The sequence below is a fragment of the Berghia stephanieae genome, chromosome 7, assembly GCF_034508935.2.
Source record: "Berghia stephanieae isolate SIO BIC M18660-M18661 chromosome 7, UCSD_Bste_1.3, whole genome shotgun sequence".
Lineage (NCBI taxonomy): Eukaryota > Metazoa > Mollusca > Gastropoda > Nudibranchia > Aeolidiidae > Berghia > Berghia stephanieae.
Genome location: NC_088366.1, coordinates 24,532,336 through 24,554,835, shown reverse-complemented (window position 1 = coordinate 24,554,835; position 22,500 = coordinate 24,532,336). Strand labels below are relative to the sequence as shown.

Below are 22,500 nucleotides of genomic sequence, written 5' to 3'. Positions count from 1 at the left end.
ACTACTACTACTACTACTACGACTACTATTACATTTCTTTTATGTCTTTTATCGTCCATTATTTTCTAGAAATTTCACGTCTCTCACTGGCCTTATCATTTCTATCACACCGCGCTAACGATTCGTTCACACTCCAACCATCGTTGAGTACAGACGATGTAAATTATACTGCATTTCATCTCATTTGTTTTCAACGTTTATTTGTTTATTGTTGTGCCGACGAAGGGTTTGTACCCGAAACGCCCATTGTCTGTATTGTTTCCACCGATTCCTCTCCATCATCACTCTTTCGTTAGTATTTTCAGGACCCCATGCTTCAGGCAGCGCCCACCGCTCTCTACTTAGAACAATGCTACACCGTGGATAAGAATCATTTAAGTGCCATCGTTATTTATATTTACTAAAAACATTACACACACACACATTCTCAAACAATTTTTACACCCCTAAACTTGTCTCACACTATTTCTATTTGTGGGGAAAAAACAACAACAAAACAAACAAAACAAAAACGATCAAAACAAACACGAAGAAGAAATTGATATGATTTCTGTGCCACTTCGTATGACGCATGCGCAGCTGGAAAAGTAACACATTTCTATGACGTGTTGTGGTACGTTTCCGAGGAATCCCCAGTTAAAAATAGATTGACCTCTGTAGTCTGAGACTTCGCAAGCGTAGTCAGAGACTTGATAGTCAGGGACGAAGTCTGACTCCATGAATAGCTTACTTTCCGTAGTCTCTGACTTCCCAAAGTCTTAGACTACAAAGTCTCAGACTTTGCTATAGTCTGAGACTACCATAGTCCCGCTCCATGTATCAGACCCCTGGTTATTTGATTTATCATTTAAGGTTTAATTTTTTTATCTTATAAATAATGCACTCGACACAGTTTTCTTTTGGTAAAAATTAATAGTGCCATTGAAAAGGAAGATGGCACACATTGCAGGTGATACTTTAACAACACTTTTAGGTCTTAAACACCTTTTTAAAAAAAAGTAAAATAAAGGAAACAAGTTTAAAATCATTGGCAACTAACTATAAAGGAAAAAAAAAAGTTGAAAGTCAGAGTCACAGATGCCCTAAAAAAATGTTAAACAAAAGTAACAAGTTCAAGGTCGCAAGCACCTACAAGAAAACAAAGTAAACAATCTCATTCAAAGGGAACAAATTCAAGGTAAGGACATGGGTTAATCATAAAGCAATGCACTATATTCCCTAGTCGAAGTCATCTATACGACACAACATGAACTCATTGGTCATATCGAGATGACTCAATAGTGGAAACATAACATTTTCAGAGAAAAAAAAATGCTTGCACACCCAAAACACTCAAAACAAAAGTCCCAGCTAGAGTCGTGAGCAAAGCCAAAAGTCGTTGCATTTTAGAAAAAAAACACTCATAGAATGGAACAGCAGCTCTTTGAAACCGTACCAATATATTCTCAAACCTCCCATTAAAAAGAGGTCTTTCTGAGCCATAAGGCCCATGGAACCAGAGTTTATCCTGTCATCTATTGTGTGATATGGCCATCAATAAATATAGAACACTTCTTTGAACCAAGGGGCCTTTTCTTGCTCGAGTCCTTCATGGAGTCAAAGTTTATACCTGTTTATGTAGCAATGAGCAGAGGGTTACAATTGTGTGCTACCCATTGGTTATGATGCTAGTTCTCTGTAAAATTCTTTTAACACCTAAGTAAAGCAAAAGAATGGAAATAAAGAGCCTTAGTAAGACATAACCGTGCAACGCCCAGAGTGGGATCTGAACCAGGAACCTACAAGACCTCAAAGCCACACAAAAGTAAATCCCTATAGCAATCTATTCTTATGTTGGATTTGTGTCAATTTGTGTCAATTTTAAAGTCCATAAAATATTGTGAGCATAGGATTCCAGCCATGATGTATACAATAAAACTGCATAAAACAAAATCTCTTCAAATAAAAATTGGATAAAACTTAAAACTCGTTTCATATAAAACTGAAACTCTCTAATAATAATAATAATAATAATAATAATAATAATAATAATAATAATAATAATAATAATAATAATAATAATAATAATAATAATAATAATAATAATAATAATAATAATAAAACTAAATGGAACTATGACTTTGTTTAAATAATACTGGAAATATAACAAACTGAGCTCTCCAGAAGATATCAGAATCAGTCACTTGATGTCAAATCATATTAATCTAAATCTTTTTACTTTTAGTTACAAAACCCCTACTGCAGTAGTTGGTGTGCATCATGTCATAATGGAAGCACAATTATATCAAATTAAATATTTTTAACATCGACTTACAGCAACACAAAAACACCTTATTGCATGGATTTTGAAAGTTTAAAACAATCATTTAACAGAAAAGTCAAAACAATCTGACACATTTTAACATCATGCCACTTCCGAATGGTATCTTCCATATGTGGCCAACTGCCTCAAAACGGTATTATTTCAAGGTGAATCTGATGCTCAAAATTGAATTGTAAGCTTAACTTTTTGAATTTGAGTTAGAATAAAATACCTCCATTGAAGAGAGCGAGTTTTGTTTCTTGAACTTCAAAGAAGTTGAATTTCCTACATCTGACCATTTCGCCTTTAAACAAAATTTCCTTCATCAGGTTCACTCGGACATAACACCAGATTGAGGCAGTGGTCACATATGCCCAGTCTGGATTTGCAATTACCTTATATGATAGAAACCCTGCTTTCTTTGTAACAAGGAAAATAATACAACGAATTGAATTCTCCTATCTATAAGGGACATGGCCCCCTGGACTTAGAATTATCAGTGAGATTCTACTTTTAATAATATTCTAGTCTTATCATACCTATTCTATTGTCAAGTGACAAAAGTGATTAATGCGTTATTGATTCATAATATTTATGCTGTATTAAGCCGATACATTTGTTTTGTTTTTAAAGGTTTTACGGCGCTTGCAACATATTAGGTCATACCAGCACCAGTAAAAAGGAAAAAGTTCTAGAATTACAAGTAAAGTACCAAAGAAAAAGTAAGACAAAGGGGAATTAGTTCAAATAGGGAACAGATGTAGATTCCAAGAGCACACTGTCAGTGCACTTAGTTTGAGATCAGCTAAATGTCTCATCCTGACACAAGCACAATACACTCAAATGTTTACAAAAAAAATAATACAGTGCATAACAGAGCGAGAGGATTTACAAGACAAAAATATCATCTCCCAAAACTCTTACCTATACATTTGAATGTTTCTCTCCCAGCCAGGGCCAGGACAAAACCAAGTAATCTCATTCCAAGAAAAGACAGAAAGCATGTTGGAAAACAGGTTTAGGGGGATAGAAGACATGGTAAGTGCCTCCCTGCCCACTATGGGAGGTCAGGAACCCCACCCAGACGCTGATATAGTTAAGAAAAACAATAACATGTGATCTGCTGTGCCAAATTGGTATGATATGGAAGTGAAGTGTTTGCCAACAAGTGAATTTGAATTTAAAGTTAAAATGATCAAAATATGAAATTGTGGGTTTGAACATTATATAAAGCTATATTTATTATACTTACTAAAACACATATATTTAACACACGTTTCATGTTTTAGACTACAAATTCAATTTTTAGCATCACTATCACTCCACATAATGCAGTATTCGCTGGATTCTAGCCCCCTCTAGAGAGAAGCCAAAAAGCGTGCTGAAATTTGAGCGTGTCAAAATCCGATGCTCATGGGAGGTAATCAATACATTCAATCACCCAGCTCCAGTGTGTTGTGTTGGAAAGCATGCTATAATTTGGTGTGCTAGAATACAGCGAGTACTGTACCTCTTTGAGGTAGTGTGGCACATATTTGAAAACCAAATCGTCAAAGTCCAGTTTTGCATATTTTTAAAAAAGACATTAATATATCAATTTTAAGTCATTTTTTTTTTCTATTTCAGTTTGTGAGAATGAAGCAGCAAACCTAAAATCTTAAGGAATTTTTTTGTTCTCTTCTTAATGATCTAGGAAATTCTAGAGATCTATGAACCTTGTCTTACTTCCTAAATCTTACAAAGTTATACTTTGCCTTATTTTCTTTTTTTTTTTCAGCTTAACATAGTGGTAGCCGTTACTAACATGACTGACAAAAGATGTTAAAGTGTATAAGATAACGTGTAACACATGCTTGATTTTAAATGCAATCAATAAAATAAAACAATATGTGGGCGTCCTTGAGATAATCAGTCGCATGGTGAAAAGATTTGAACAGAGATATTGACAATTTTAGTCAAGAGGTTCATTTTGATGGAAAATGAATTATCAAAAATCACTAAATCAAACATTTTTCTACATATTGATGAAATATTTTAATTGAATTCTACTCCTAAATATTTTATTTTAATTTTTTTTATGAAGGTAATTATTATACTTAATATCAACTCTTGTCAACTTTGAAAACGATTTTCTCAAAATTAGGGTTTCCCACCCTAGTCCATGCATATGACCATAACTTCATGAAAGACCACCCGATTTGCTTCAACTAAATATTAAAATACTCAGGAGACATTGGGCTTTCAAAAAATGCAAAAAAACGCAAACAAAAATTGTCACCATGTGACTGATTATGTCAGGGATGCACACATATATATTTTAAAATAAATATTCTAAATTCCGATATATAGTTATTTTTTTACAAAACAGATGATAAAATAAAGCTTCAGATGTGGGAAAAACAGAAACAATAAGTGTCAACATCATATTTTTGATTAAATATATATCTCTTTATAATATATAATGGTAAGTGCCGCTTCTACATGAATGAAAATGGGTTGTGTAATGTGACTTATGTAAAGAAAAGTTGAGATACTTTCTCCATATTGATAACAACAAATTTGAATGTTTTGATTATATTTCTGTCTAAAAGTTGATATAATTTTCTTTGTAAATAGTTTAAGTCACGGGGCCTATGATAAAAATTTCCACTACTTGTTTTTGCAGATATTTCACAACCCATAATTCATTCATAAAAGGCGAACAAATCTTTTCGTGAAAGACATTACATTTCTTAATTTCATCATAGTCGAGCTTTCCGCTTGTCTTTTGAGGTAGCAATGGGCTGGGAACGTTGAGTATTTTCTGGTTTGGATGACCGAAGACGAACTACTCCCTCCTGGGCTACTGACATGACCAGGCTGCCGTCCCGTGTCCACATTCGACCCACTGACTGACCCCTGCCCTGACCTGTCAAGTTTGGAAAAGGAATAGAAGTTAAATTTGTATTTTAAAATTTTTAAAATGATTTACTGTTACATAAATGAGAATTACAAAATTCATATAGATTTTAACTCTTTAAGATTCAACCCGACAAAAACCGACAACGGCATAATATTCATGGGCGGGGTAGTCAAGACTGGCCTCAGTAAGTAAAATCCAATCGTTGTGAAGGAAATGACAGGCCCTGTCACTGCCGCAGGGTGTTTTCAGCTTTGATTTTTATAAATTTGCCGACAGAAAAGAAAATACGTTTCAGAAATTGCGATTTAAATCCTATTTTATTTGCGGGTGAAAATCATTGACATTGCACTTTGTTTGCTAAAAATCGGTAAAAAATTACGACTTTGGTGATGAAAAATGACTTTGAAGACCATTATTGTAAACTTTTAAAAATATTATGAATAATTTATAACTCCCTTATTTGTGGGTCGATTTTGTCATTCGAGGTATCAATTTTATTGTAATAAAGAGATAGGAACTTCAGAGTCTGATGCGAAATTATTACTTTGTAATTTTAGCACCAAGAAAAATAGTCGGTAAATAAATTTGTTACACCTCTTTGATAGACCGCCGGGGTCCGTTCGTGTAGAATTGTGAATCAAGCATCTCAAAGTCTTCGACCAATCACAGGCTATCTACCCAGCTGGCCGAAACAAAGACGCTTCTCCCCGTCGATGTATTACGCTATTGTTATGCAAGGAATATAACACCTTATGGAGTAGGCCTAAAAGCTAAAATCTAAAAGTAAAAAATATAATTCTGAAGAATTTGAAAGTCACATTGCTGAAATCAGCTTGAAAAAAGAAGTACATCGGTCTTTGTTTCATAAAAATCGGTTGAAAACCAACTGTTTTACGAATAAATTTGATTTTAAAAATTGCCTTTGTTTATTTTAGCTTTTTTTAGCAACTTTTTTATTTATCGGCCGATTTTCTTGATTTTTATATCATTCTTTATATCTCAATGAGATGAGATCAGTGATATACTTTGTTTGTTTCAAATGTAACTAGAACATAATTTGGCTTTTTTACCTATCGACCATGCCTGGATAATTTATTCAACAACGTGGCGATGTGACGCAACTATTCCATGGCCGTCTTCCACTGCATCGACGATGATTCAATTCATTGTTGACGGCTGTTGACACGTGAGCTGCCAGAACAACCAATCGTTGAAGGGTCAAGATGCTCAGTAGCCAATCGTTCTTCGGTCAAAAAATTTATGAACTCACGAGAACAAAAGTTTGAAATTTGGTGATGGACGGACCTATGAAATCGTTTCTGGGCGGAGTTTAGCCATGAGTGACCGTAGAAAACGAAAAGGCGACTACAGATATCAAAGAGTAGGCTTATATCATCAAAGGATGTCTACATGATTGACATGGCCATATAGGGAAATCATTATCTACTCCCCCAAAAAGAATCTGAACACGAGAGGGTTAACTCACTTGGGTCTCTTTTTGTGTGTGTGTGTGTTTTATTTTTGGATTTACCTATATGTTGGAGTTAGGAAAAATCATTTGAGAACTTCCAAAAGTTGTTTAGAAAAAAAATTCAACCAACATAACTAAAATTTTGAGGAAACTTTAAATGAGGGAATATAAATTACAATTTGTACTGGTTTTATAGCAATTTTTTGACAATATAATACTTTCTTTTTTTTATTTATTTTTTTTTTTTTTTTTTTTTTTTTTTTGTACAAACAAAACGTTTTAGAACAAATTGTCTCTATTTATGTACAGAAATTTATCAACGCTATCCATTGCTTTTGTTGTTTGTATTGTTAATTAATGTAAACAGCAGCATTGTAGTTCAACTAAAGACAAAAAATTTTGAAATAGGGTTCAATGAAATTTCTCTGTATGTCCACGGAAAAAAAACAACCAACAAACCATTAGCCCCTCTTCTCCCCCAACCTCAAAAACAACCAAAAAACATATATATCAACGAAACCAAAAAAAAAAACATGACTCTTAAAGCAAGAATTGAATTAATGATAAAAATCGTCCAAATATATTTTTGCTGCCGATCCCCACTAAAAGTTAGTTTTAAGTTGCAATGATCAGGTTTTAGATAACATTAAGATTGATTGCCACAACTTTTGTGTGAAAACAACAAAGCTGGGAATCAAAAGTTTGAAAAGAAAGGATTGCAGAATCCATCTATAGCAACATGAACACCACAAAAGTTAAATTAGGCCCAATTTGCAATATTTTGCATCAACTTCTTTATGTCTCGATATCATTTCTTAACCCCCGATCCTCGACCGCTGTATAAACGTAACATACCATTCCCAACTGACTTACGCCGCAGTCGTTTAAGTGTAACACACCTTTTCCAAGTGACACGGGCATCAATTGTAACACACCCGACCTTGATTCAGTAAAAATTCCATTGTGTTCTTTATGAAATAAAAGCCGAAGTTTGATTGGTTGATATTATTAGTTTCAGCCAATCAGCAAACAGTTTATTTAAGCTGTTTGGGTTGAGTATGAAGCTAGTTTTTGACGTAAGAAATGACGCGATCAAACCCGAGTGACGCTATATGTTAGCTACGTCATTCAAACTTGCTAGGCAAGTACTGGGAACCGGTCGTTATTTCCGGTTGACCCCAATGCGGTACTAGAGTTAAGTATAAAAAATTTTTTCGCGGCGGTGGTGGGGTTTGAACCTGCGACTTTATTGGTACGACAACTCCGCCTGGCAGGTGAGAGCGTGGCTCTACCGTGTGAGCTATCCACGAACACAAAAATATTCGTTTCAAACCCAAAGTCATTTCTAGATCCCTCTCTCACCCACTTCTTGAGATCGCCGATTCGTTCGCCACCATCGCGAAGTAATTTTGACCAGCAGTTAAGCTTAATAGCCAATATTCTCATCACAAACATATAACATAGAAACGATTGAGACATTGAGTATGCTCCGGTGTATGGGGTGAATTTTTAATTCAGAAAAGTGAGTGGAGCAGGCACTTATGTTGGTAACAACAAGATATGAAGTGAGTAGAAAAGTGCCAGAAGACAATAGAGAATAAAAAAATTTTTCGCGGCGGTGGTGGGGTTTGAACCTGCGACTTTATTGGTACGACAACTCCGCCTGGCAGGTGAGAGCGTGGCTCTACCGTGTGAGCTATCCACGAACACAAAAATATTCGTTTCAAACCCAAAGTCATTTCTAGATCCCTCTCTCACCCACTTCTTGAGATCGCCGATTCGTTCGCCACCATCGCGAAGTAATTTTGACCAGCAGTTAAGCTTAATAGCCAATATTCTCATCACAAACATATAACATAGAAACGATTGAGACATTGAGTATGCTCCGGTGTATGGGGTGAATTTTTAATTCAGAAAAGTGAGTGGAGCAGGCACTTATGTTGGTAACAACAAGATATGAAGTGAGTAGAAAAGTGCCAGAAGACAATAGAGAATAAAAAATTTTTTATTCTCTATTGTCTTCTGGCACTTTTCTACTCACTTCATATCTTGTTGTTACCAACATAAGTGCCTGCTCCACTCACTTTTCTGAATTAAAAATTCACCCCATACACCGGAGCATACTCAATGTCTCAATCGTTTCTATGTTATATGTTTGTGATGAGAATATTGGCTATTAAGCTTAACTGCTGGTCAAAATTACTTCGCGATGGTGGCGAACGAATCGGCGATCTCAAGAAGTGGGTGAGAGAGGGATCTAGAAATGACTTTGGGTTTGAAACGAATATTTTTGTGTTCGTGGATAGCTCACACGGTAGAGCCACGCTCTCACCTGCCAGGCGGAGTTGTCGTACCAATAAAGTCGCAGGTTCAAACCCCACCACCGCCGCGAAAAAATTTTTTATTCTCTATTGTCTTCTGGCACTTTTCTACTCACTTCATATCTTGTTGTTACCAACATAAGTGCCTGCTCCACTCACTTTTCTGAATTAAAAATTCACCCCATACACCGGAGCATACTCAATGTCTCAATCGTTTCTATGTTATATGTTTGTGATGAGAATATTGGCTATTAAGCTTAACTGCTGGTCAAAATTACTTCGCGATGGTGGCGAACGAATCGGCGATCTCAAGAAGTGGGTGAGAGAGGGATCTAGAAATGACTTTGGGTTTGAAACGAATATTTTTGTGTTCGTGGATAGCTCACACGGTAGAGCCACGCTCTCACCTGCCAGGCGGAGTTGTCGTACCAATAAAGTCGCAGGTTCAAACCCCACCACCGCCGCGAAAAATTTTTTTATTCTCTATTGTCTTCTGGCACTTTTCTACTCACTTCATATCTTGTTGTTACCAACATAAGTGCCTGCTCCACTCACTTTTCTGAATTAAAAATTCACCCCATACACCGGAGCATACTCAATGTCTCAATCGTTTCTATGTTATATGTTTGTGATGAGAATATTGGCTATTAAGCTTAACTGCTGGTCAAAATTACTTCGCGATGGTGGCGAACGAATCGGCGATCTCAAGAAGTGGGTGAGAGAGGGATCTAGAAATGACTTTGGGTTTGAAACGAATATTTTTGTGTTCGTGGATAGCTCACACGGTAGAGCCACGCTCTCACCTGCCAGGTGGAGTTGTCGTACCAATAAAGTCGCAGGTAGAGTTAAGTACCAATTTGTTTGTCTTTCTGATATGTCGGGTCTTTTTTGCAAAAAAAAAACAACAAAAAAACAACCAAATTTTGCAAGCTAAAAACAGCAAAATTTGAAAAAAATTTGCAATTAATTTTTCTAAAAACCATTATTAGTTCATGAAAGAGAAAGTTATTTGTTTGTTTCTAAGGATTTCAAGGCACATGCAAACAAATGTAAGCTCATATCAGCGCCAGTAAAAAGGAAGAAAATGGGATAATAAAAAAGATACTACTCTTTCACATTCTACACGAGCTATCAAATTAAAAGAAAAAAAATTTGTCTTTTTTTTTTTTATTTTTTTTTTTTTTTGCCTTGAAAAAAAATTATTGTTATTGTTTTTTGTTTTTTAAAATGTTTTTTTTTTTTGGCAAAATCTCGAAAATTTTGCAACTATTTTGCAATGCAAAATTCTGCCATGCCAGGTCTTTTTCCTATTGAACTGTCCTTTGCAGTTCCCATAATGAAAAGGGACAGTCTTGTGCCATTTCTACTAATTACTTTAATAAATGAAAAAGAAAATTGAAACTTCCATTAAAATTAAATGAAACTGTAGTTTTAAAGAGAAAATAAAATTCTGCAATTTAAATAAAAATATGGAAGGTGTGTATGAAACAGTGGCAGATAAAAGCTGTGATTTTTGTATTAGACAGAATATGAGAATAATGAATGAAACCAAAGGCTATTGATCGAAGGCCATACAATTAATTTGATACTATAGAAAGTAAAACCATTACTGTCGTGCAATGACAAGACACTGTTTTATATTTTTTGCCACAAAACTGGTACTCCTCATTATGCAAAACTTGAAATTCCTCTCATAAATGGTGTTGGTATATTGAGAATGTTACAAGATAAATAAGTATAAAGCAATCTTCTTTTTCAAATTTTACATACGACTCTGGTTGTGGAATAAATTGGCAATTCAATAAATATATCAAACTTGCTTTAATGCCAAAAAGCTCATTATGGTTTTAGAAATATAGTCATACAAACTGACATGCTTAATGGCCTGAATGCTCCTTCCTGACAAACGGACATGATTAATCCCCCCTTTCTGTCCCATAAACGGCCATTAACCAATGCTCTACCTTCACCTGAAACGACCCAAAAACAAAGTTGTAAACAATTTTAACAAGATGTTTTATATTATTTTTATGAAAAAAAGCCGGAAAGGGCTTGAGCCCAAAGCAATGATTATGAACCATCTTGAAATAGCCCTATCTTTTAACCATTTTGACAAACTCTAATTTTGTTTACTTTCATTTCAAATTAAGACCAATCATCAAAACTATGTCCAGATTGTGACAGTTGCATTACAGTAAAAAGAAATATTGAACATTGAATCAATAGGAAGACCAATAAGAATCTACAATACAAGCTCCTTAATCAGGATAGTAACGTCAAGCAGAAATCTTTCAAACAATGGATGTTCCTAAAAACCGATTCATGAGTGGCTGCCATAATTGGAACAGCCTATCAAACACCCCACCTAATACTGTGATAGGTCAGTGGGTCACATTTATCTCATTCATTCATGACTCACCACATTTGGGACTTTCCATCTCGTATAGTAACCACTCGTCAGCTTTGATGTGGTGATGGAACCAGATACTGTGATCGATGGAGGTGATGAAGAATTTGCCAAATGCCAGTTGAGTGGCGCCAGGTAGCACCGCTGTCCCGAGGAGGAATGAGTCACTCATGTAAGCTGCTGCACATCTCTGCATTTGCTCATTGTCACCTTTAAACATATTTCGAATTTTAAAACTTTTTAGTCTTTTATCCTTTTAACATTTAAGGGTTACATTGTTGCCATTTTTAAAAAAACAACTTTTATTAAGTACAATATCCACAAAATGTATTAAAGTGATTCGCATGGAGTCCTTAGATGATGCAATACTTAGCATGTAGGATGTAAGAGATGTGATGCCTGCAAGGCACTATTACAATGTTTTGACAGAAGCTACACTATTATTTTTCAGGTACTCATTTTACACCTGGGTAAGATTAGAACAAACGAGTAAAGAGCTTTGTTCAAGGTGTCAAGATTGCACTGCCCACATCAATACTTGAAAACAAGGCCTAAAAGTCACGAGCCAAGTGTAGTATCACTACAAAGGTGCAAATTTTCAAAATTCCCAACAGGGAAAGATCATTAATCAAGCAGTATATAATCATGTTCCCATAAGTCTCTCATCAGTTTCTTATGTAATATCTGTCTTCTTTATAGTTCTAAAATCAGCTAGATGCTCCTAAAATAAAAATGTTCATACAAAAATTAACAAACTAAAATATTTGAAACAAGAAATATAATATTTTTTAATAAATAAAATAAGCAATTAATTTAAAAATTCCCTTTATTCATTCCCAAGGGGAAATTTGTCTTGAGGTCCATTCCAATAGAACATTGGAATAACCTAGACATCGGCCACAGTGCAGCGCTGCAAAGTGAGCTAGAACTTGGTGACTTGCTGAAGGCCACACAAAGGGACAAGCTGTTGAACTCGGTACCTTCCAGGGAAAAAAAACAAAGACCATACCACTGAGCGACGCTGTCCCATCCCAAGACCTATAAATTTATGTGCCAAAGGAATCTTAAGATATACAAGAAAAATGGTTTGAGGAATCAAAACTAAGAGACATATATAAGAAATAAAAGCCAAGGAAAAAACATCAACCAAAAACTTAGGAATCAAATTTTGAACATACAAGAAATTCCCAAATGCAAAAAGGAGCACTCACTTGGAACTCTCAGAGAAAAAACAGAAGGGATAGAATGCAGGAAATGCAGGAAAAATAATTACAGATAGGCCACAACACGTTTTGGAAATCTTGAAAGGAATTGGAAATAATCTTATAACGGAGAAGTTTTGGGGGTAATGCCCATCTTGAGATGACAAAATAAAAGAGAAGGATATTAAACAGCTTAGCATAATGGATTGAAGGTTATTGCACAAGAGGAATAAATAAGCTATGCCACAAATAGGCTAAATAAAATAATGAATGAATAAATATCAAAATAATTAAATATACTTTAAAAATAAATAAATAAATAAATAAGTATAATCAAATTTATAAATAAGATTTTTAATCATCCTTAGAGCATATAAAAACCAATACCCCATATTTCCCAGCACTTTTGTTGGCAGGAGACTGTATCATATTTACCTATATGGCCATGCACTTTTATCCATATCATCTGTTTAGCTGGGAGATTTTCTTGCCTCAAGACAGTCCGAGGATCAACTGGTTTTACCGTCATTGTGATCTCTTCTGTCAATCGCTTTTCAATGTAGAGTCTCTCTATCTCATGGATGTCTTCATTTCTGACATCAAAGAAGAAAAAAAAGAATTAAAGGATGTAAACTTCACTTTTTTTTTTTAAAGGAGCATTTATATGAGTAAAACGCATATTCACAATATGCTCAGTGAAAATTACAATGCTTAATTTACTCCACTGACAATCTATCTCCATTACCTCGAGTAAAATACAACTGTTGTGATTTAATAGATTATAAGTCTCTTATAACATCTGTTACTGCCTAAAAGCAGGAAACTCATTCACACCTGAGCCGAGTGTGATGGCGTGTGAGTAAAGTGCCTTACCCTAGGATAAAATGCATCAGCCAGAGTTTTTGTGATCCTTGTCACCCATATAGTTAATGACCATGTTAAGCATTGCTTGATGTAATGAATCAGTAAACAGCTAAGCCAATAGTGTCATTGGGTTATAACAATAATAATATAATATAAGTTGGTGGCTGTAAGGTCACTTGGCTTATACCAAAAAAAGCACCTATCAAAATATAAATATGAAATACCAGTATTATTTGCTCTGTATTGTCAAGAGGATGACCTTCACTGTAGATTAATTTTTTTAAAAATGCAGATCAATCTAACAAGCAATTCAGACCAGCATTCTTTCTGTGGGGGGGTGGGGGGGGAATGGCCAAGTGGTTACAGCATTGCACTGTGACCCAGAAGGTCCAGGGTTCGAGCCCTGCTTTAGGCACTTTCAGTTTCTTTTCCTTAGGCAAGATTATTAACCCCCAATTTGCTCACTTGAACAACATGGGTGATTCCTGTTGACATCAGACATCTTGTTTGATGAATTTTTAATATTCCTTCGTGGAATGCCTAGGCAACTATATCTGATGATGTCGTGGCAGAAGGGCATAAATTTTAATTAATTTTTTTCCTTTCTGAAGGGGTGAAGATCTGTAAAAGTTTGTAAGAAACAGTGCAAGACAAAGCAGAGAGAAAAATATAGATGTGCTAAGACTAGCATGTCTGACAGGTTATCAAAAGGTCTGAGGTTCGATCCCTGGTCAAAGCAGGCTGATTTTTTTTGGGATTGTTTTTTGTTTTTTCTTATATTTATCTCTCTGCTTTGTCTGGCACTGTTTCATACACACTTGTTCAGATCTTTATCTTACACCATGCCAGTGCTTGCTTCTGAATTTGTCACTTTCTATCTGAAGGGTAGATAACAACAGAAATAGGGGTAAACACCAGGTCTATGGGCATTGTGGCTTTGAAGACACTTTCATTACTTTGTTCGAGGTTCAAGAAAAGATTTCAACTAAATCATATTTTGTCCACTCGAGATAATCGCAATTCGATTAATGACAACAATTCCCAAGAAACGAAATTAATTCTATACAAAAGTCACTGGTTATTTGCAACAAGCTTTGATTAATCACAACAAATTTTCAACCTCAAGAAGTGGTAAATTCAAGAAATCAATCAAACAAAATCTCATGATTAAATTTCATTATGGGTAAATCATGACAGGAATCGAGAGTGTGTGAGGCTTAATGCTACAGAAGTGTGTCACCACTCTATTAGATACAACGAGGGTGGGGCTTTGCAGTATGGGTTTGTGAGGTCATCTCTGACCATTAGATAGGAGGTGAGAGGGCTGGGCATAGTCTAGACAATGACAGTTGTTAGGAGAGACTGAGCAATATCCTTTGTTTTGTTGATTGACAACTGTGCATTGTGACCAATGGGTGTGGTGAGAGCTTATTGTCTCTTACAAATGTTAAGAACACAAAAGAGTGAAGTTAATCCAATTTGAATAAGATGTCGGCTTACATCAAAGCTGCTTTTGCTTGTTAAAATCTATACAGGGCTGCCATATGGTTTTTTGTTACAATGAAATTGCTCAGACTGTGGTGGACTTTAAAAGAAACCCAATGAAAAAAAAATAAAATTAAAGAGTCTATGGACAGTCCCAGGCCTGTGTAAACTCTGAGAGAAAATGTTGCAATAACTGACTAAAAACTCAACATTGGTCAATCACAAAATTTTCACTGTTGGGATTATCGAGAGTGGACTGTACAATCAAAACTGAGCACATCCTTCTCACCCCAATCTTCGTTTGAGAATTTCAGTCATTTCCAACAACTCTTCAGGCCCAGGCACATCGGGCATTTTGAACTGATGGGAATAGTTGTCAGCCTCTGTCTCTTTGAAAGACACCATCATGGTGAAGATGGTCTTCCCAAGTTGAGTTGCACGGACAAAGCGATTTGAATATGTCATTCCATCTCTAGTCTTGAGAACTTGGTAAAGAATTGGGTTGTCAATCTTACCTTTTGATAAAGACAAGAATCATATTATAAAGCAGAATTATTTTTCTTGTGAATCACAGAACTCTAAAAATACTCATGCAGATACAATTCGATTGAAAATGAAAAAAGTTTTTAATGAAGCAATTGTTTTGAGATTTAAGATTTTGTGATCATAATTAAATCAAAAGAACTACATAACAAGGACAAAGATTTGAGAGAAATATGCATTTCGCATATTCATTTTGAAAATCTGAAACTGTTTTGCCTGGCACTGATTCATACTCATATACTCAGCTTTTTATCTTACAGGCCTATCAGTGGTTGTTCCCAAATTTTTCCCTTTCATATTTTTTAAATAAATGGAGCATTACCACATGATTTCATCCACGTTTTTTTTTGTTTTTAATGTTTGTTTGCAATCGTGTGGAATAAGATTATAAGGCCAAAATGACACACAAACACACACAAAGACCCCTCTACCTCTTTCATACCTGGTTTGAGAAAGTAGCAGTGCAAACTGTGAGCCTCCCTTCCTGCTGAAACTGTATTTGAAGCAGCCACTAAAGCCTGGCCCACAACTTGACCACCAAACACAGCCCGGCCCATCACTGGTTTAAACAAGTATGTACTCCTGCAGTAAATAAAAAAAAAAAAAAAAGAATTCTCCTTCAAGAATCGAACAGAGCAGCTTATAGCCAGACTGTGCTTATGAACAGATTCCAATTTTTAGTGTTACGAAAATGTCTGTAAGTTTCTATTTGTTAGAATATGTTTCCTCTCTGACGTTTTCTAATTGTGTGCACCTCTTTGAAATTGTCTATAGCTCATTTAAAGTCATTGTTTTTTCTTTCATTAGCAAAACCTGTAGTTTGTTTGTTTGTTTTATTTTTAGTTTTTCTTTCTTATTGTTAAGACCAAATAAGGGTTTAAGAAGCTTGCTAATTTTTGCTATGTTTAACTATAGTCTAAAAAGACTCATTCATTTTTGCAAGTTATCTACTACTTCTCTGCACTGATCCACTGATCTCATCACCAATTGACTTAAGTAAAGTCTAAAGCTTTGATTGATTCTTTAACTTGCATCCTCCTCATTCGCCTTCTTCTTCCTATTTTTTTTTTTGAGATGATGATGATGATGATGATGATGATGATGATGATGATGATGATGATGATGATGATGATGATGATGATGATGATGATGCTGATGATGATGATGATGGTGGTGGTGGTGGTGGTGGTGATTATGATGGAGAAGGAAGAGAGGGAGGGAGAGATGACTATGAGAATGGTGTTGTTAACATCAACGTTGTGGAGATGAATGGTGGGGTGGAATGAGATTAAGAGAAAGAGAGAGCAAGAGAGCAGCCTCTTATGGTTTTCACACTACTATGTTATGACGATCAACCCAATCAGCAAAGTCTGGTCTGCATTCGTGCACCGTCGCAAACCCGCCGGGTAGCATCATCACAACACACCGTTCGACTAGATGCTCTGCCGTCTCAGGTTCTTGCCCACAGCGGGTACATGTTGGACAGGCAGAAAGACCCCACCAATGAAGCGTGAGGCAGCTCCTCGACCAAAGCCGATTCGCAGTCACCCAGTGTCTCCTCTTACTGGTATAAAGCCTGGCAACTTCTCACCAAGCTTAGAGGAGGTTACGTCCCCGTCCTCACAAGGGATTGAATTCGTCCAAACCGACTTCCATCTCGTATGTGCAGCTCTAGACGTAGTCAGGGATTCTGCGCACAAGGGTTGCTGGGACTTATTTCGGCTCGAAACGGGGGCGCCGTCCATTATGTGCATCAGAGGGGTATCCCCATTCCCTCTCTCTTTGATCTTATTCAGCCAGTTTCCCGTAATCGTCTCCCTCCGGACATCAGGGGGCTGGATCGCTGCCATTATCGGGCCCCATTCTCTAGGAGTTGTTGCTAGCATTCCTGACACTATGTGCATCGACTTGCGAAGTTTTACATCCACCTTCTCAACGTTTCTGCTTCTACCCCACACTGGAACGCAATACTCCGCGGTGGAATAGCATAGTGCCAAGGCGGACGTTCTCAGGAGCGCTTGGCTAGCGCCCCAAGTCGATCCCGCCAGCTTCCTCAGAAGACTGTTCCGCTTCTCTATCTTCCGGGCAACCCCTTCGAGATGCACCCGATAGGTAAGGCTGCGATCCAACGTCACCCCTAAATATTTTGGATGCGGCTCATATGGGAGTGGCTGGTCCCCGACTAGGACATTCAGTTTGCGGGTGTGCCAAGCACTGCATAGGTGAAATGCAGTGGCCACGGTTTTTGAAGTGTTCATCTTCAGGTACCACTTGTCGAAGTAGGATTTGAGTCTGGTGATGTCCTCGCTGAGTACGCTCTCGAGACGGGTCCACACTTTACTCTGAGTAACGAGTGCCCAGTCGTCCACGTATCCCAGCCTCAGGGAGGAAGTGTTCGGTATATCGTTAATGTGAACGTTAAACAATATTGGCGCAAGTACCGACCCCTGAGGGACCCCATTCTTCAATTTCCTTACTTTGCTCGTGGCGTCTCCCAGCGCGACGTGGAATTGTCTTTCCCCTAAGATCGAAGAGAACAACTTCAAGGTCTTTTTGCACCTTATGATTTTTGCTAGTTTGAGCATCAACCCTTCGCACCAGACCGTATCGTACGCCGCTGATAGGTCTAGAAAGACAGCACCTGTTTGCTGTTTTCTCTCGAACCCATGCTCAATATTATCTGTAAGGGCAATGACCTGCTCCGTGGTGCACCTCCCGTCCCTGAAGCCCACCTGCTCGGGTGGCAGGGCAGCGTCTAGGACCGGCCCCCATCGGTTTAATAGAACACACTCCAACAATTTGTAAAGACAGCTCAGCAGAGATATGGGTCTGTAACTGTCGGCCTCCTTCGCCGGTTTCCCGGGCGTCAGGATGGCAACTATCTTCGCATGCTTCCACACTTGTGGAAGCTTTCCTTTTGCAAGGCCGGTGCCCTGGGGCCCAGATGCGTCACCATATCGGGATATACACCATCTATCTCTGCTGCTTTGCCGTTCTTTACATCACTAATGGCTGCACCCACTTCTCTGGGACTGAACGGGGCCGTCCAGTCCGACTCCTCCTCAGGTAACGAGTCCAAAATCGTACGGTACGCCTTGCTCAAAAGCCTGATTAGGAACCCGTTTGCTACGGTTCTTAATGTTCTTGGCAATTGTGTCTGCCCCACACTCCGGTGCAGCCTTCGTGTAATTCCGGTAGTGCGGGGCGGTCCTTGGCAAGCTTAAGGACCACGGTCCTACGGTCCTTGGGAAATGAAGACCGCAAGGACCGGTCCTAGGACCGGTCCTTTTCGACATTGAACATTCCTGAGAGACTGTTGGAAATTCGAACAAGTTTGACCTTTGAGACCGTGGGATCGTTCATTCTTGAACCGTTAAAGACCGCTACACAATGAAAACCGTGGTCTACAGGAGTAAAACACACGGAGTAGTCACACTCATTTAAAATTGTAACCTAATTAGAGAAGAGGGGTGATGCCTTCTTTATTTGCTCACCGTACTTCATTGTTACTTCGATAATTTAATAAAATTTGAAATTTATCCCCATTAACGGAGATAATGGCATCGCCCAAGGCGTTGATCGAGTTGTTCGTGGCGTTGATACACACACGCAACTCCTACCCCCCCCCCCCACACACACACACATTAGAGGGCAGCGAGCATTGAAGAGTAAGAGAGAGACGTGAAGTTATAATAAGAAGGGGTGGATGAGGTAATAAGAGGGGTCGATGGTGACTTTTCGCCAGATCTAACAAACTCAGCTACCAATTCATTGCTGAGTAGACAGGGATTCAGAAAAAACTTGACTGCACCCGGGATCGATCTCTGGCCCTTTGCGTATAAAGAGAGTGCTCTATCAACTGAGCTATCGGGGTCCCCAAATATTCTATTGGACTTTTTTAAAATTCAGACGTCATAACTGGTTTTTTTGGAAGGAAGAAACTAATGAAACTCATATTATTTGATTAGTAAAAACACCAAACGAAATTTTAATATTATTGTATTATTTTTAATGACAACACTGCGATAGAAAGGAGTGGTGACAAGAGATGGACAAAAGAAAACAAAAAATCGGATTTGCTACTTGCTAGGTTCGACACACACACACACACACACACACACACACACACACACACGCACAAACACACACATCTTTAGTAGTCACATACATTTCAAACAATAACCCATTAGAGAAGAGGGGTCATGCCTTCACCATAGATCATTGTCATTGCGATCATTATGGTGTAGTAAATTTTGAAATTTACCCCGTATAATGGAATCGTCCAAGGCGTGCGCCTCCTGTTCCCCCCATCTCACACACGAAAGGGCGGTTTGCGGAGTGGAGGTTGGTGGTCGTCTGCCTGTATGGTCGTCTGTGTCGTTTAGTGTATGGCAAAGGGGGGTGGGTGCGATTAATTAAGTGGGATGGGTGGTGATTGGTGGAAGATAGGCAACCGAAGCAACGAATCGCTGGGGAAGTAGTAGGCTATGGCGCGAGACCGTAGACCGTGGTCCTTAAGCTTGCCAAGGACCACCCCGCACTAGTTGAAAGGTGATAAGAAGTGAGGACCGCCGCCGGTCTTCCCCTATTGGACCGGTCTCCGGTTCACAGCTAAAAGACCGTGGGACCGCCGGTCCAGACCGGTCTTCAGCGCGGCACTAAATTCCGGTCCGGGTCCAATTTCTTTATCAGACGCCAAGCGTGGCGGCTGGAGTGTGTAAAGTCAAGGCTTTCCACTGTCTCCTGCCACTGTTGCTCCCTTCCCTCTGCCAGAGACTGAAGTGGTCTATCGGCTACGTCCTGAGAGAGAGAGAGAGAGAGAGAGAGAGAGAGAGAGAGAGATTGAGAGAGGGGGAGAGAGGGAGAGAAGAGAGAGAGAGAGAGAGAGAGAGAGAGAGAGAGAGAGAGAGAGAACGAGAGGTACATACAGAGTTAGAGATGGCAGAGGTGATGATGACTGATGATTAGCGATACGAAGTGGCAATTCGGACTCGAGTCTGAATAGTCTCCCGTAGCTATTGGACTCAAACTCTAATGTTCGTGCGCATACAGAGGGGAGGACGACAGCATGTGGGGAGTAGGCAGAGGGTGGGAGTGATAAAGAACTAGAAAAAAGAGCTCACTCATATCACACTGACTCAGCTCATAACTCTACTCTGGACTGTAGAAGGATTGTTGCCTGTCTCACACTATCAGAATATGTAATTTTATAATTATTCATTTTTGTCCTGATTTTAATTGGACATCGTGTTATGTTGTTAGAAAAGCTTTTCATTTATACCAATTACTTTGACTGACTTTTGTTACTTTTGTTTCACTCTTTTCTATTTAATTTCTATCTGGACTTCAATTGATCCATGATTTTGTCTTTCTCGTCAAATAAAGCGGGTTTAGTCTATCTGCTTATAGTTAATACAATCGTAATTTTGATTTGCATTCATTTTATGCAATTATCAATAATAAGAATATTTAAAAAACAAAACAACAACAAACAAGCAAAAACTATACTGCCACGGAAGACTATTCAGAGTCTGAATAATCGATTGATTGCACTTTCTTTCTTCTTTTTATCGGTTGATTGCACATAAAAATTGGAATTTGAGTCCGAATAGCCATGGGAGACTATTCAGACTTGAGTCCGAATAGCTGCAGCCTTAGCAATAAGGATGATGATGAGGGATGACAAGGACGATAATAATAATAATAACAACAACAACAACGACGACGACGACGACGATAATAATAATAATAATAAATAATAATAATAATAATAATAATAATAATAATAATAATAATAATAATAATAATAAAAGCGAAGGCACCAAATACAAACATAGACAGTTCAATACAGGGCAAAGTTCAACTTTCTCTGATGACATTGAATCGAAAATATATATCGTGTTAAAATCGCTTAACCTGTAAAGTAGAGGATCTATTTCTTCTAAATTAAGAAACGTTTTAATGAGAGTACTCTCAGTCTTGTGGTCGTCATCGGTATCTGACATTTTGTGGTTTTATAAAGAACTTTAAAACGATGGAAGGATATTGATCAAACTTCATAAGATGCACCCGTCGACTGCTACAATGCAATAACGGACAAGAATAATCCGAATGTGTAAATTAACGTATCAAGAGTTTCCAATAATCTATAAATTACACAAAATAGTTCTTATTTATCTCCGGACTCCAAGAAAACAGTCCACGGTATCAAATTATGATAGAAAATGATAACAAACAGATAAGCCTAAATAAAATATAATATCTCTACACTCCTGATCTCTAAAAGATCCGATATAAAATTTCAACAGAGAAAGTACATCAAGATCTGTGATAGGTACAACGTTCAAAGTTCTAGTTTATTATTATTATTATTATTATTATTATTATTATTATTATATTATTATTATTATATTATTATTATTATTATTATTATTATTATTATATTATTATTTATTATTATTATTATTATTATTATTATTATTACACGCGACATGAACACATATGCAGGTCTGACATCCGAACCGACTTATGGGCCTAGTTTAACATTGTTGTAATTGACAATATTTTGCGTCATCTTTCAAGATTTCCATTACAACAATGAGCCCATATTGAATTGGGTTATCAGACCTGTAAATAGGGGCACGTTGATTGCGTGTCAAGAAATGTAGCTACAAACCTACGCTCCATGAAAAAAAATACCCTCATTAAGATGCATACATAGGCTTTCGAGAAACAGAGTTGTTTGAATAGAAACTTGTCGGGATTAATATTTCATTCAAATTTCTGTCATATATTACATATTTTATATTCTCACTATTCAATAATTATCATTTTATTGTTTGCATTTGTTAGTGTCATTGCAAAAATTAAATACTTCGATTAAATGATGTTTAATATGCTTCGCATTTTAATTTTTTTTTAGAAACGTTGGTGTGACTGGTGGCAAATCACAGAAACACACAATTACAAGTTAAGATTTGCAGACAAAAAATATGTTCATGGC

The 22,500-nt window shown here is 37.3% G+C and overlaps 1 protein-coding gene across 2 annotated transcripts; it reads right to left on the bottom strand.

The window, feature by feature from the left end:
- Positions 1 to 4,060: 4,060 nt before the first annotated feature.
- Positions 4,061 to 21,595, bottom strand: LOC144976929 (acyl-coenzyme A thioesterase 8-like). Of its 2 annotated transcripts, XM_078921539.1 has the most exons (7): positions 21,414 to 21,589; positions 15,940 to 16,079; positions 15,244 to 15,469; positions 13,041 to 13,198; positions 11,416 to 11,613; positions 10,870 to 10,966; positions 4,061 to 5,210 (listed from the first exon to the last, which is right to left on the bottom strand). In XM_078921539.1, exons 1-7 carry the CDS (start codon positions 21,500 to 21,502, stop codon positions 4,991 to 4,993), a joined length of 1,128 nt encoding a protein of 375 aa, XP_078777665.1. In that variant the 5' UTR covers positions 21,503 to 21,589; the 3' UTR covers positions 4,061 to 4,990. The 2 variants fall into 2 exon arrangements, with proteins under 2 accessions (XP_078777665.1, XP_078777666.1); XM_078921540.1 differs by lacking the exon at positions 10,870 to 10,966 and having other exon boundaries at positions 21,414 to 21,595.
- Positions 21,596 to 22,500: the final 905 nt, after the last annotated feature.

Coding starts and splice junctions, on each gene's coding strand:
- LOC144976929 (XM_078921539.1), bottom strand. CDS start 21,502: ATGTCAGATACCGATGACGACCACAAGACTGAGAGTACTCTCATTAAA. Junction 11,614..13,040: donor AAAAGTGCATGGCCATATAG/GTAAATATGATA, acceptor ATATGTTTAAAG/GTGACAATGAGCAAATGCAG. Junction 10,967..11,415: donor GATGGAAAGTCCCAAATGTG/GTGAGTCATGAA, acceptor GGGTCGTTTCAG/GTGAAGGTAGAGCATTGGTT.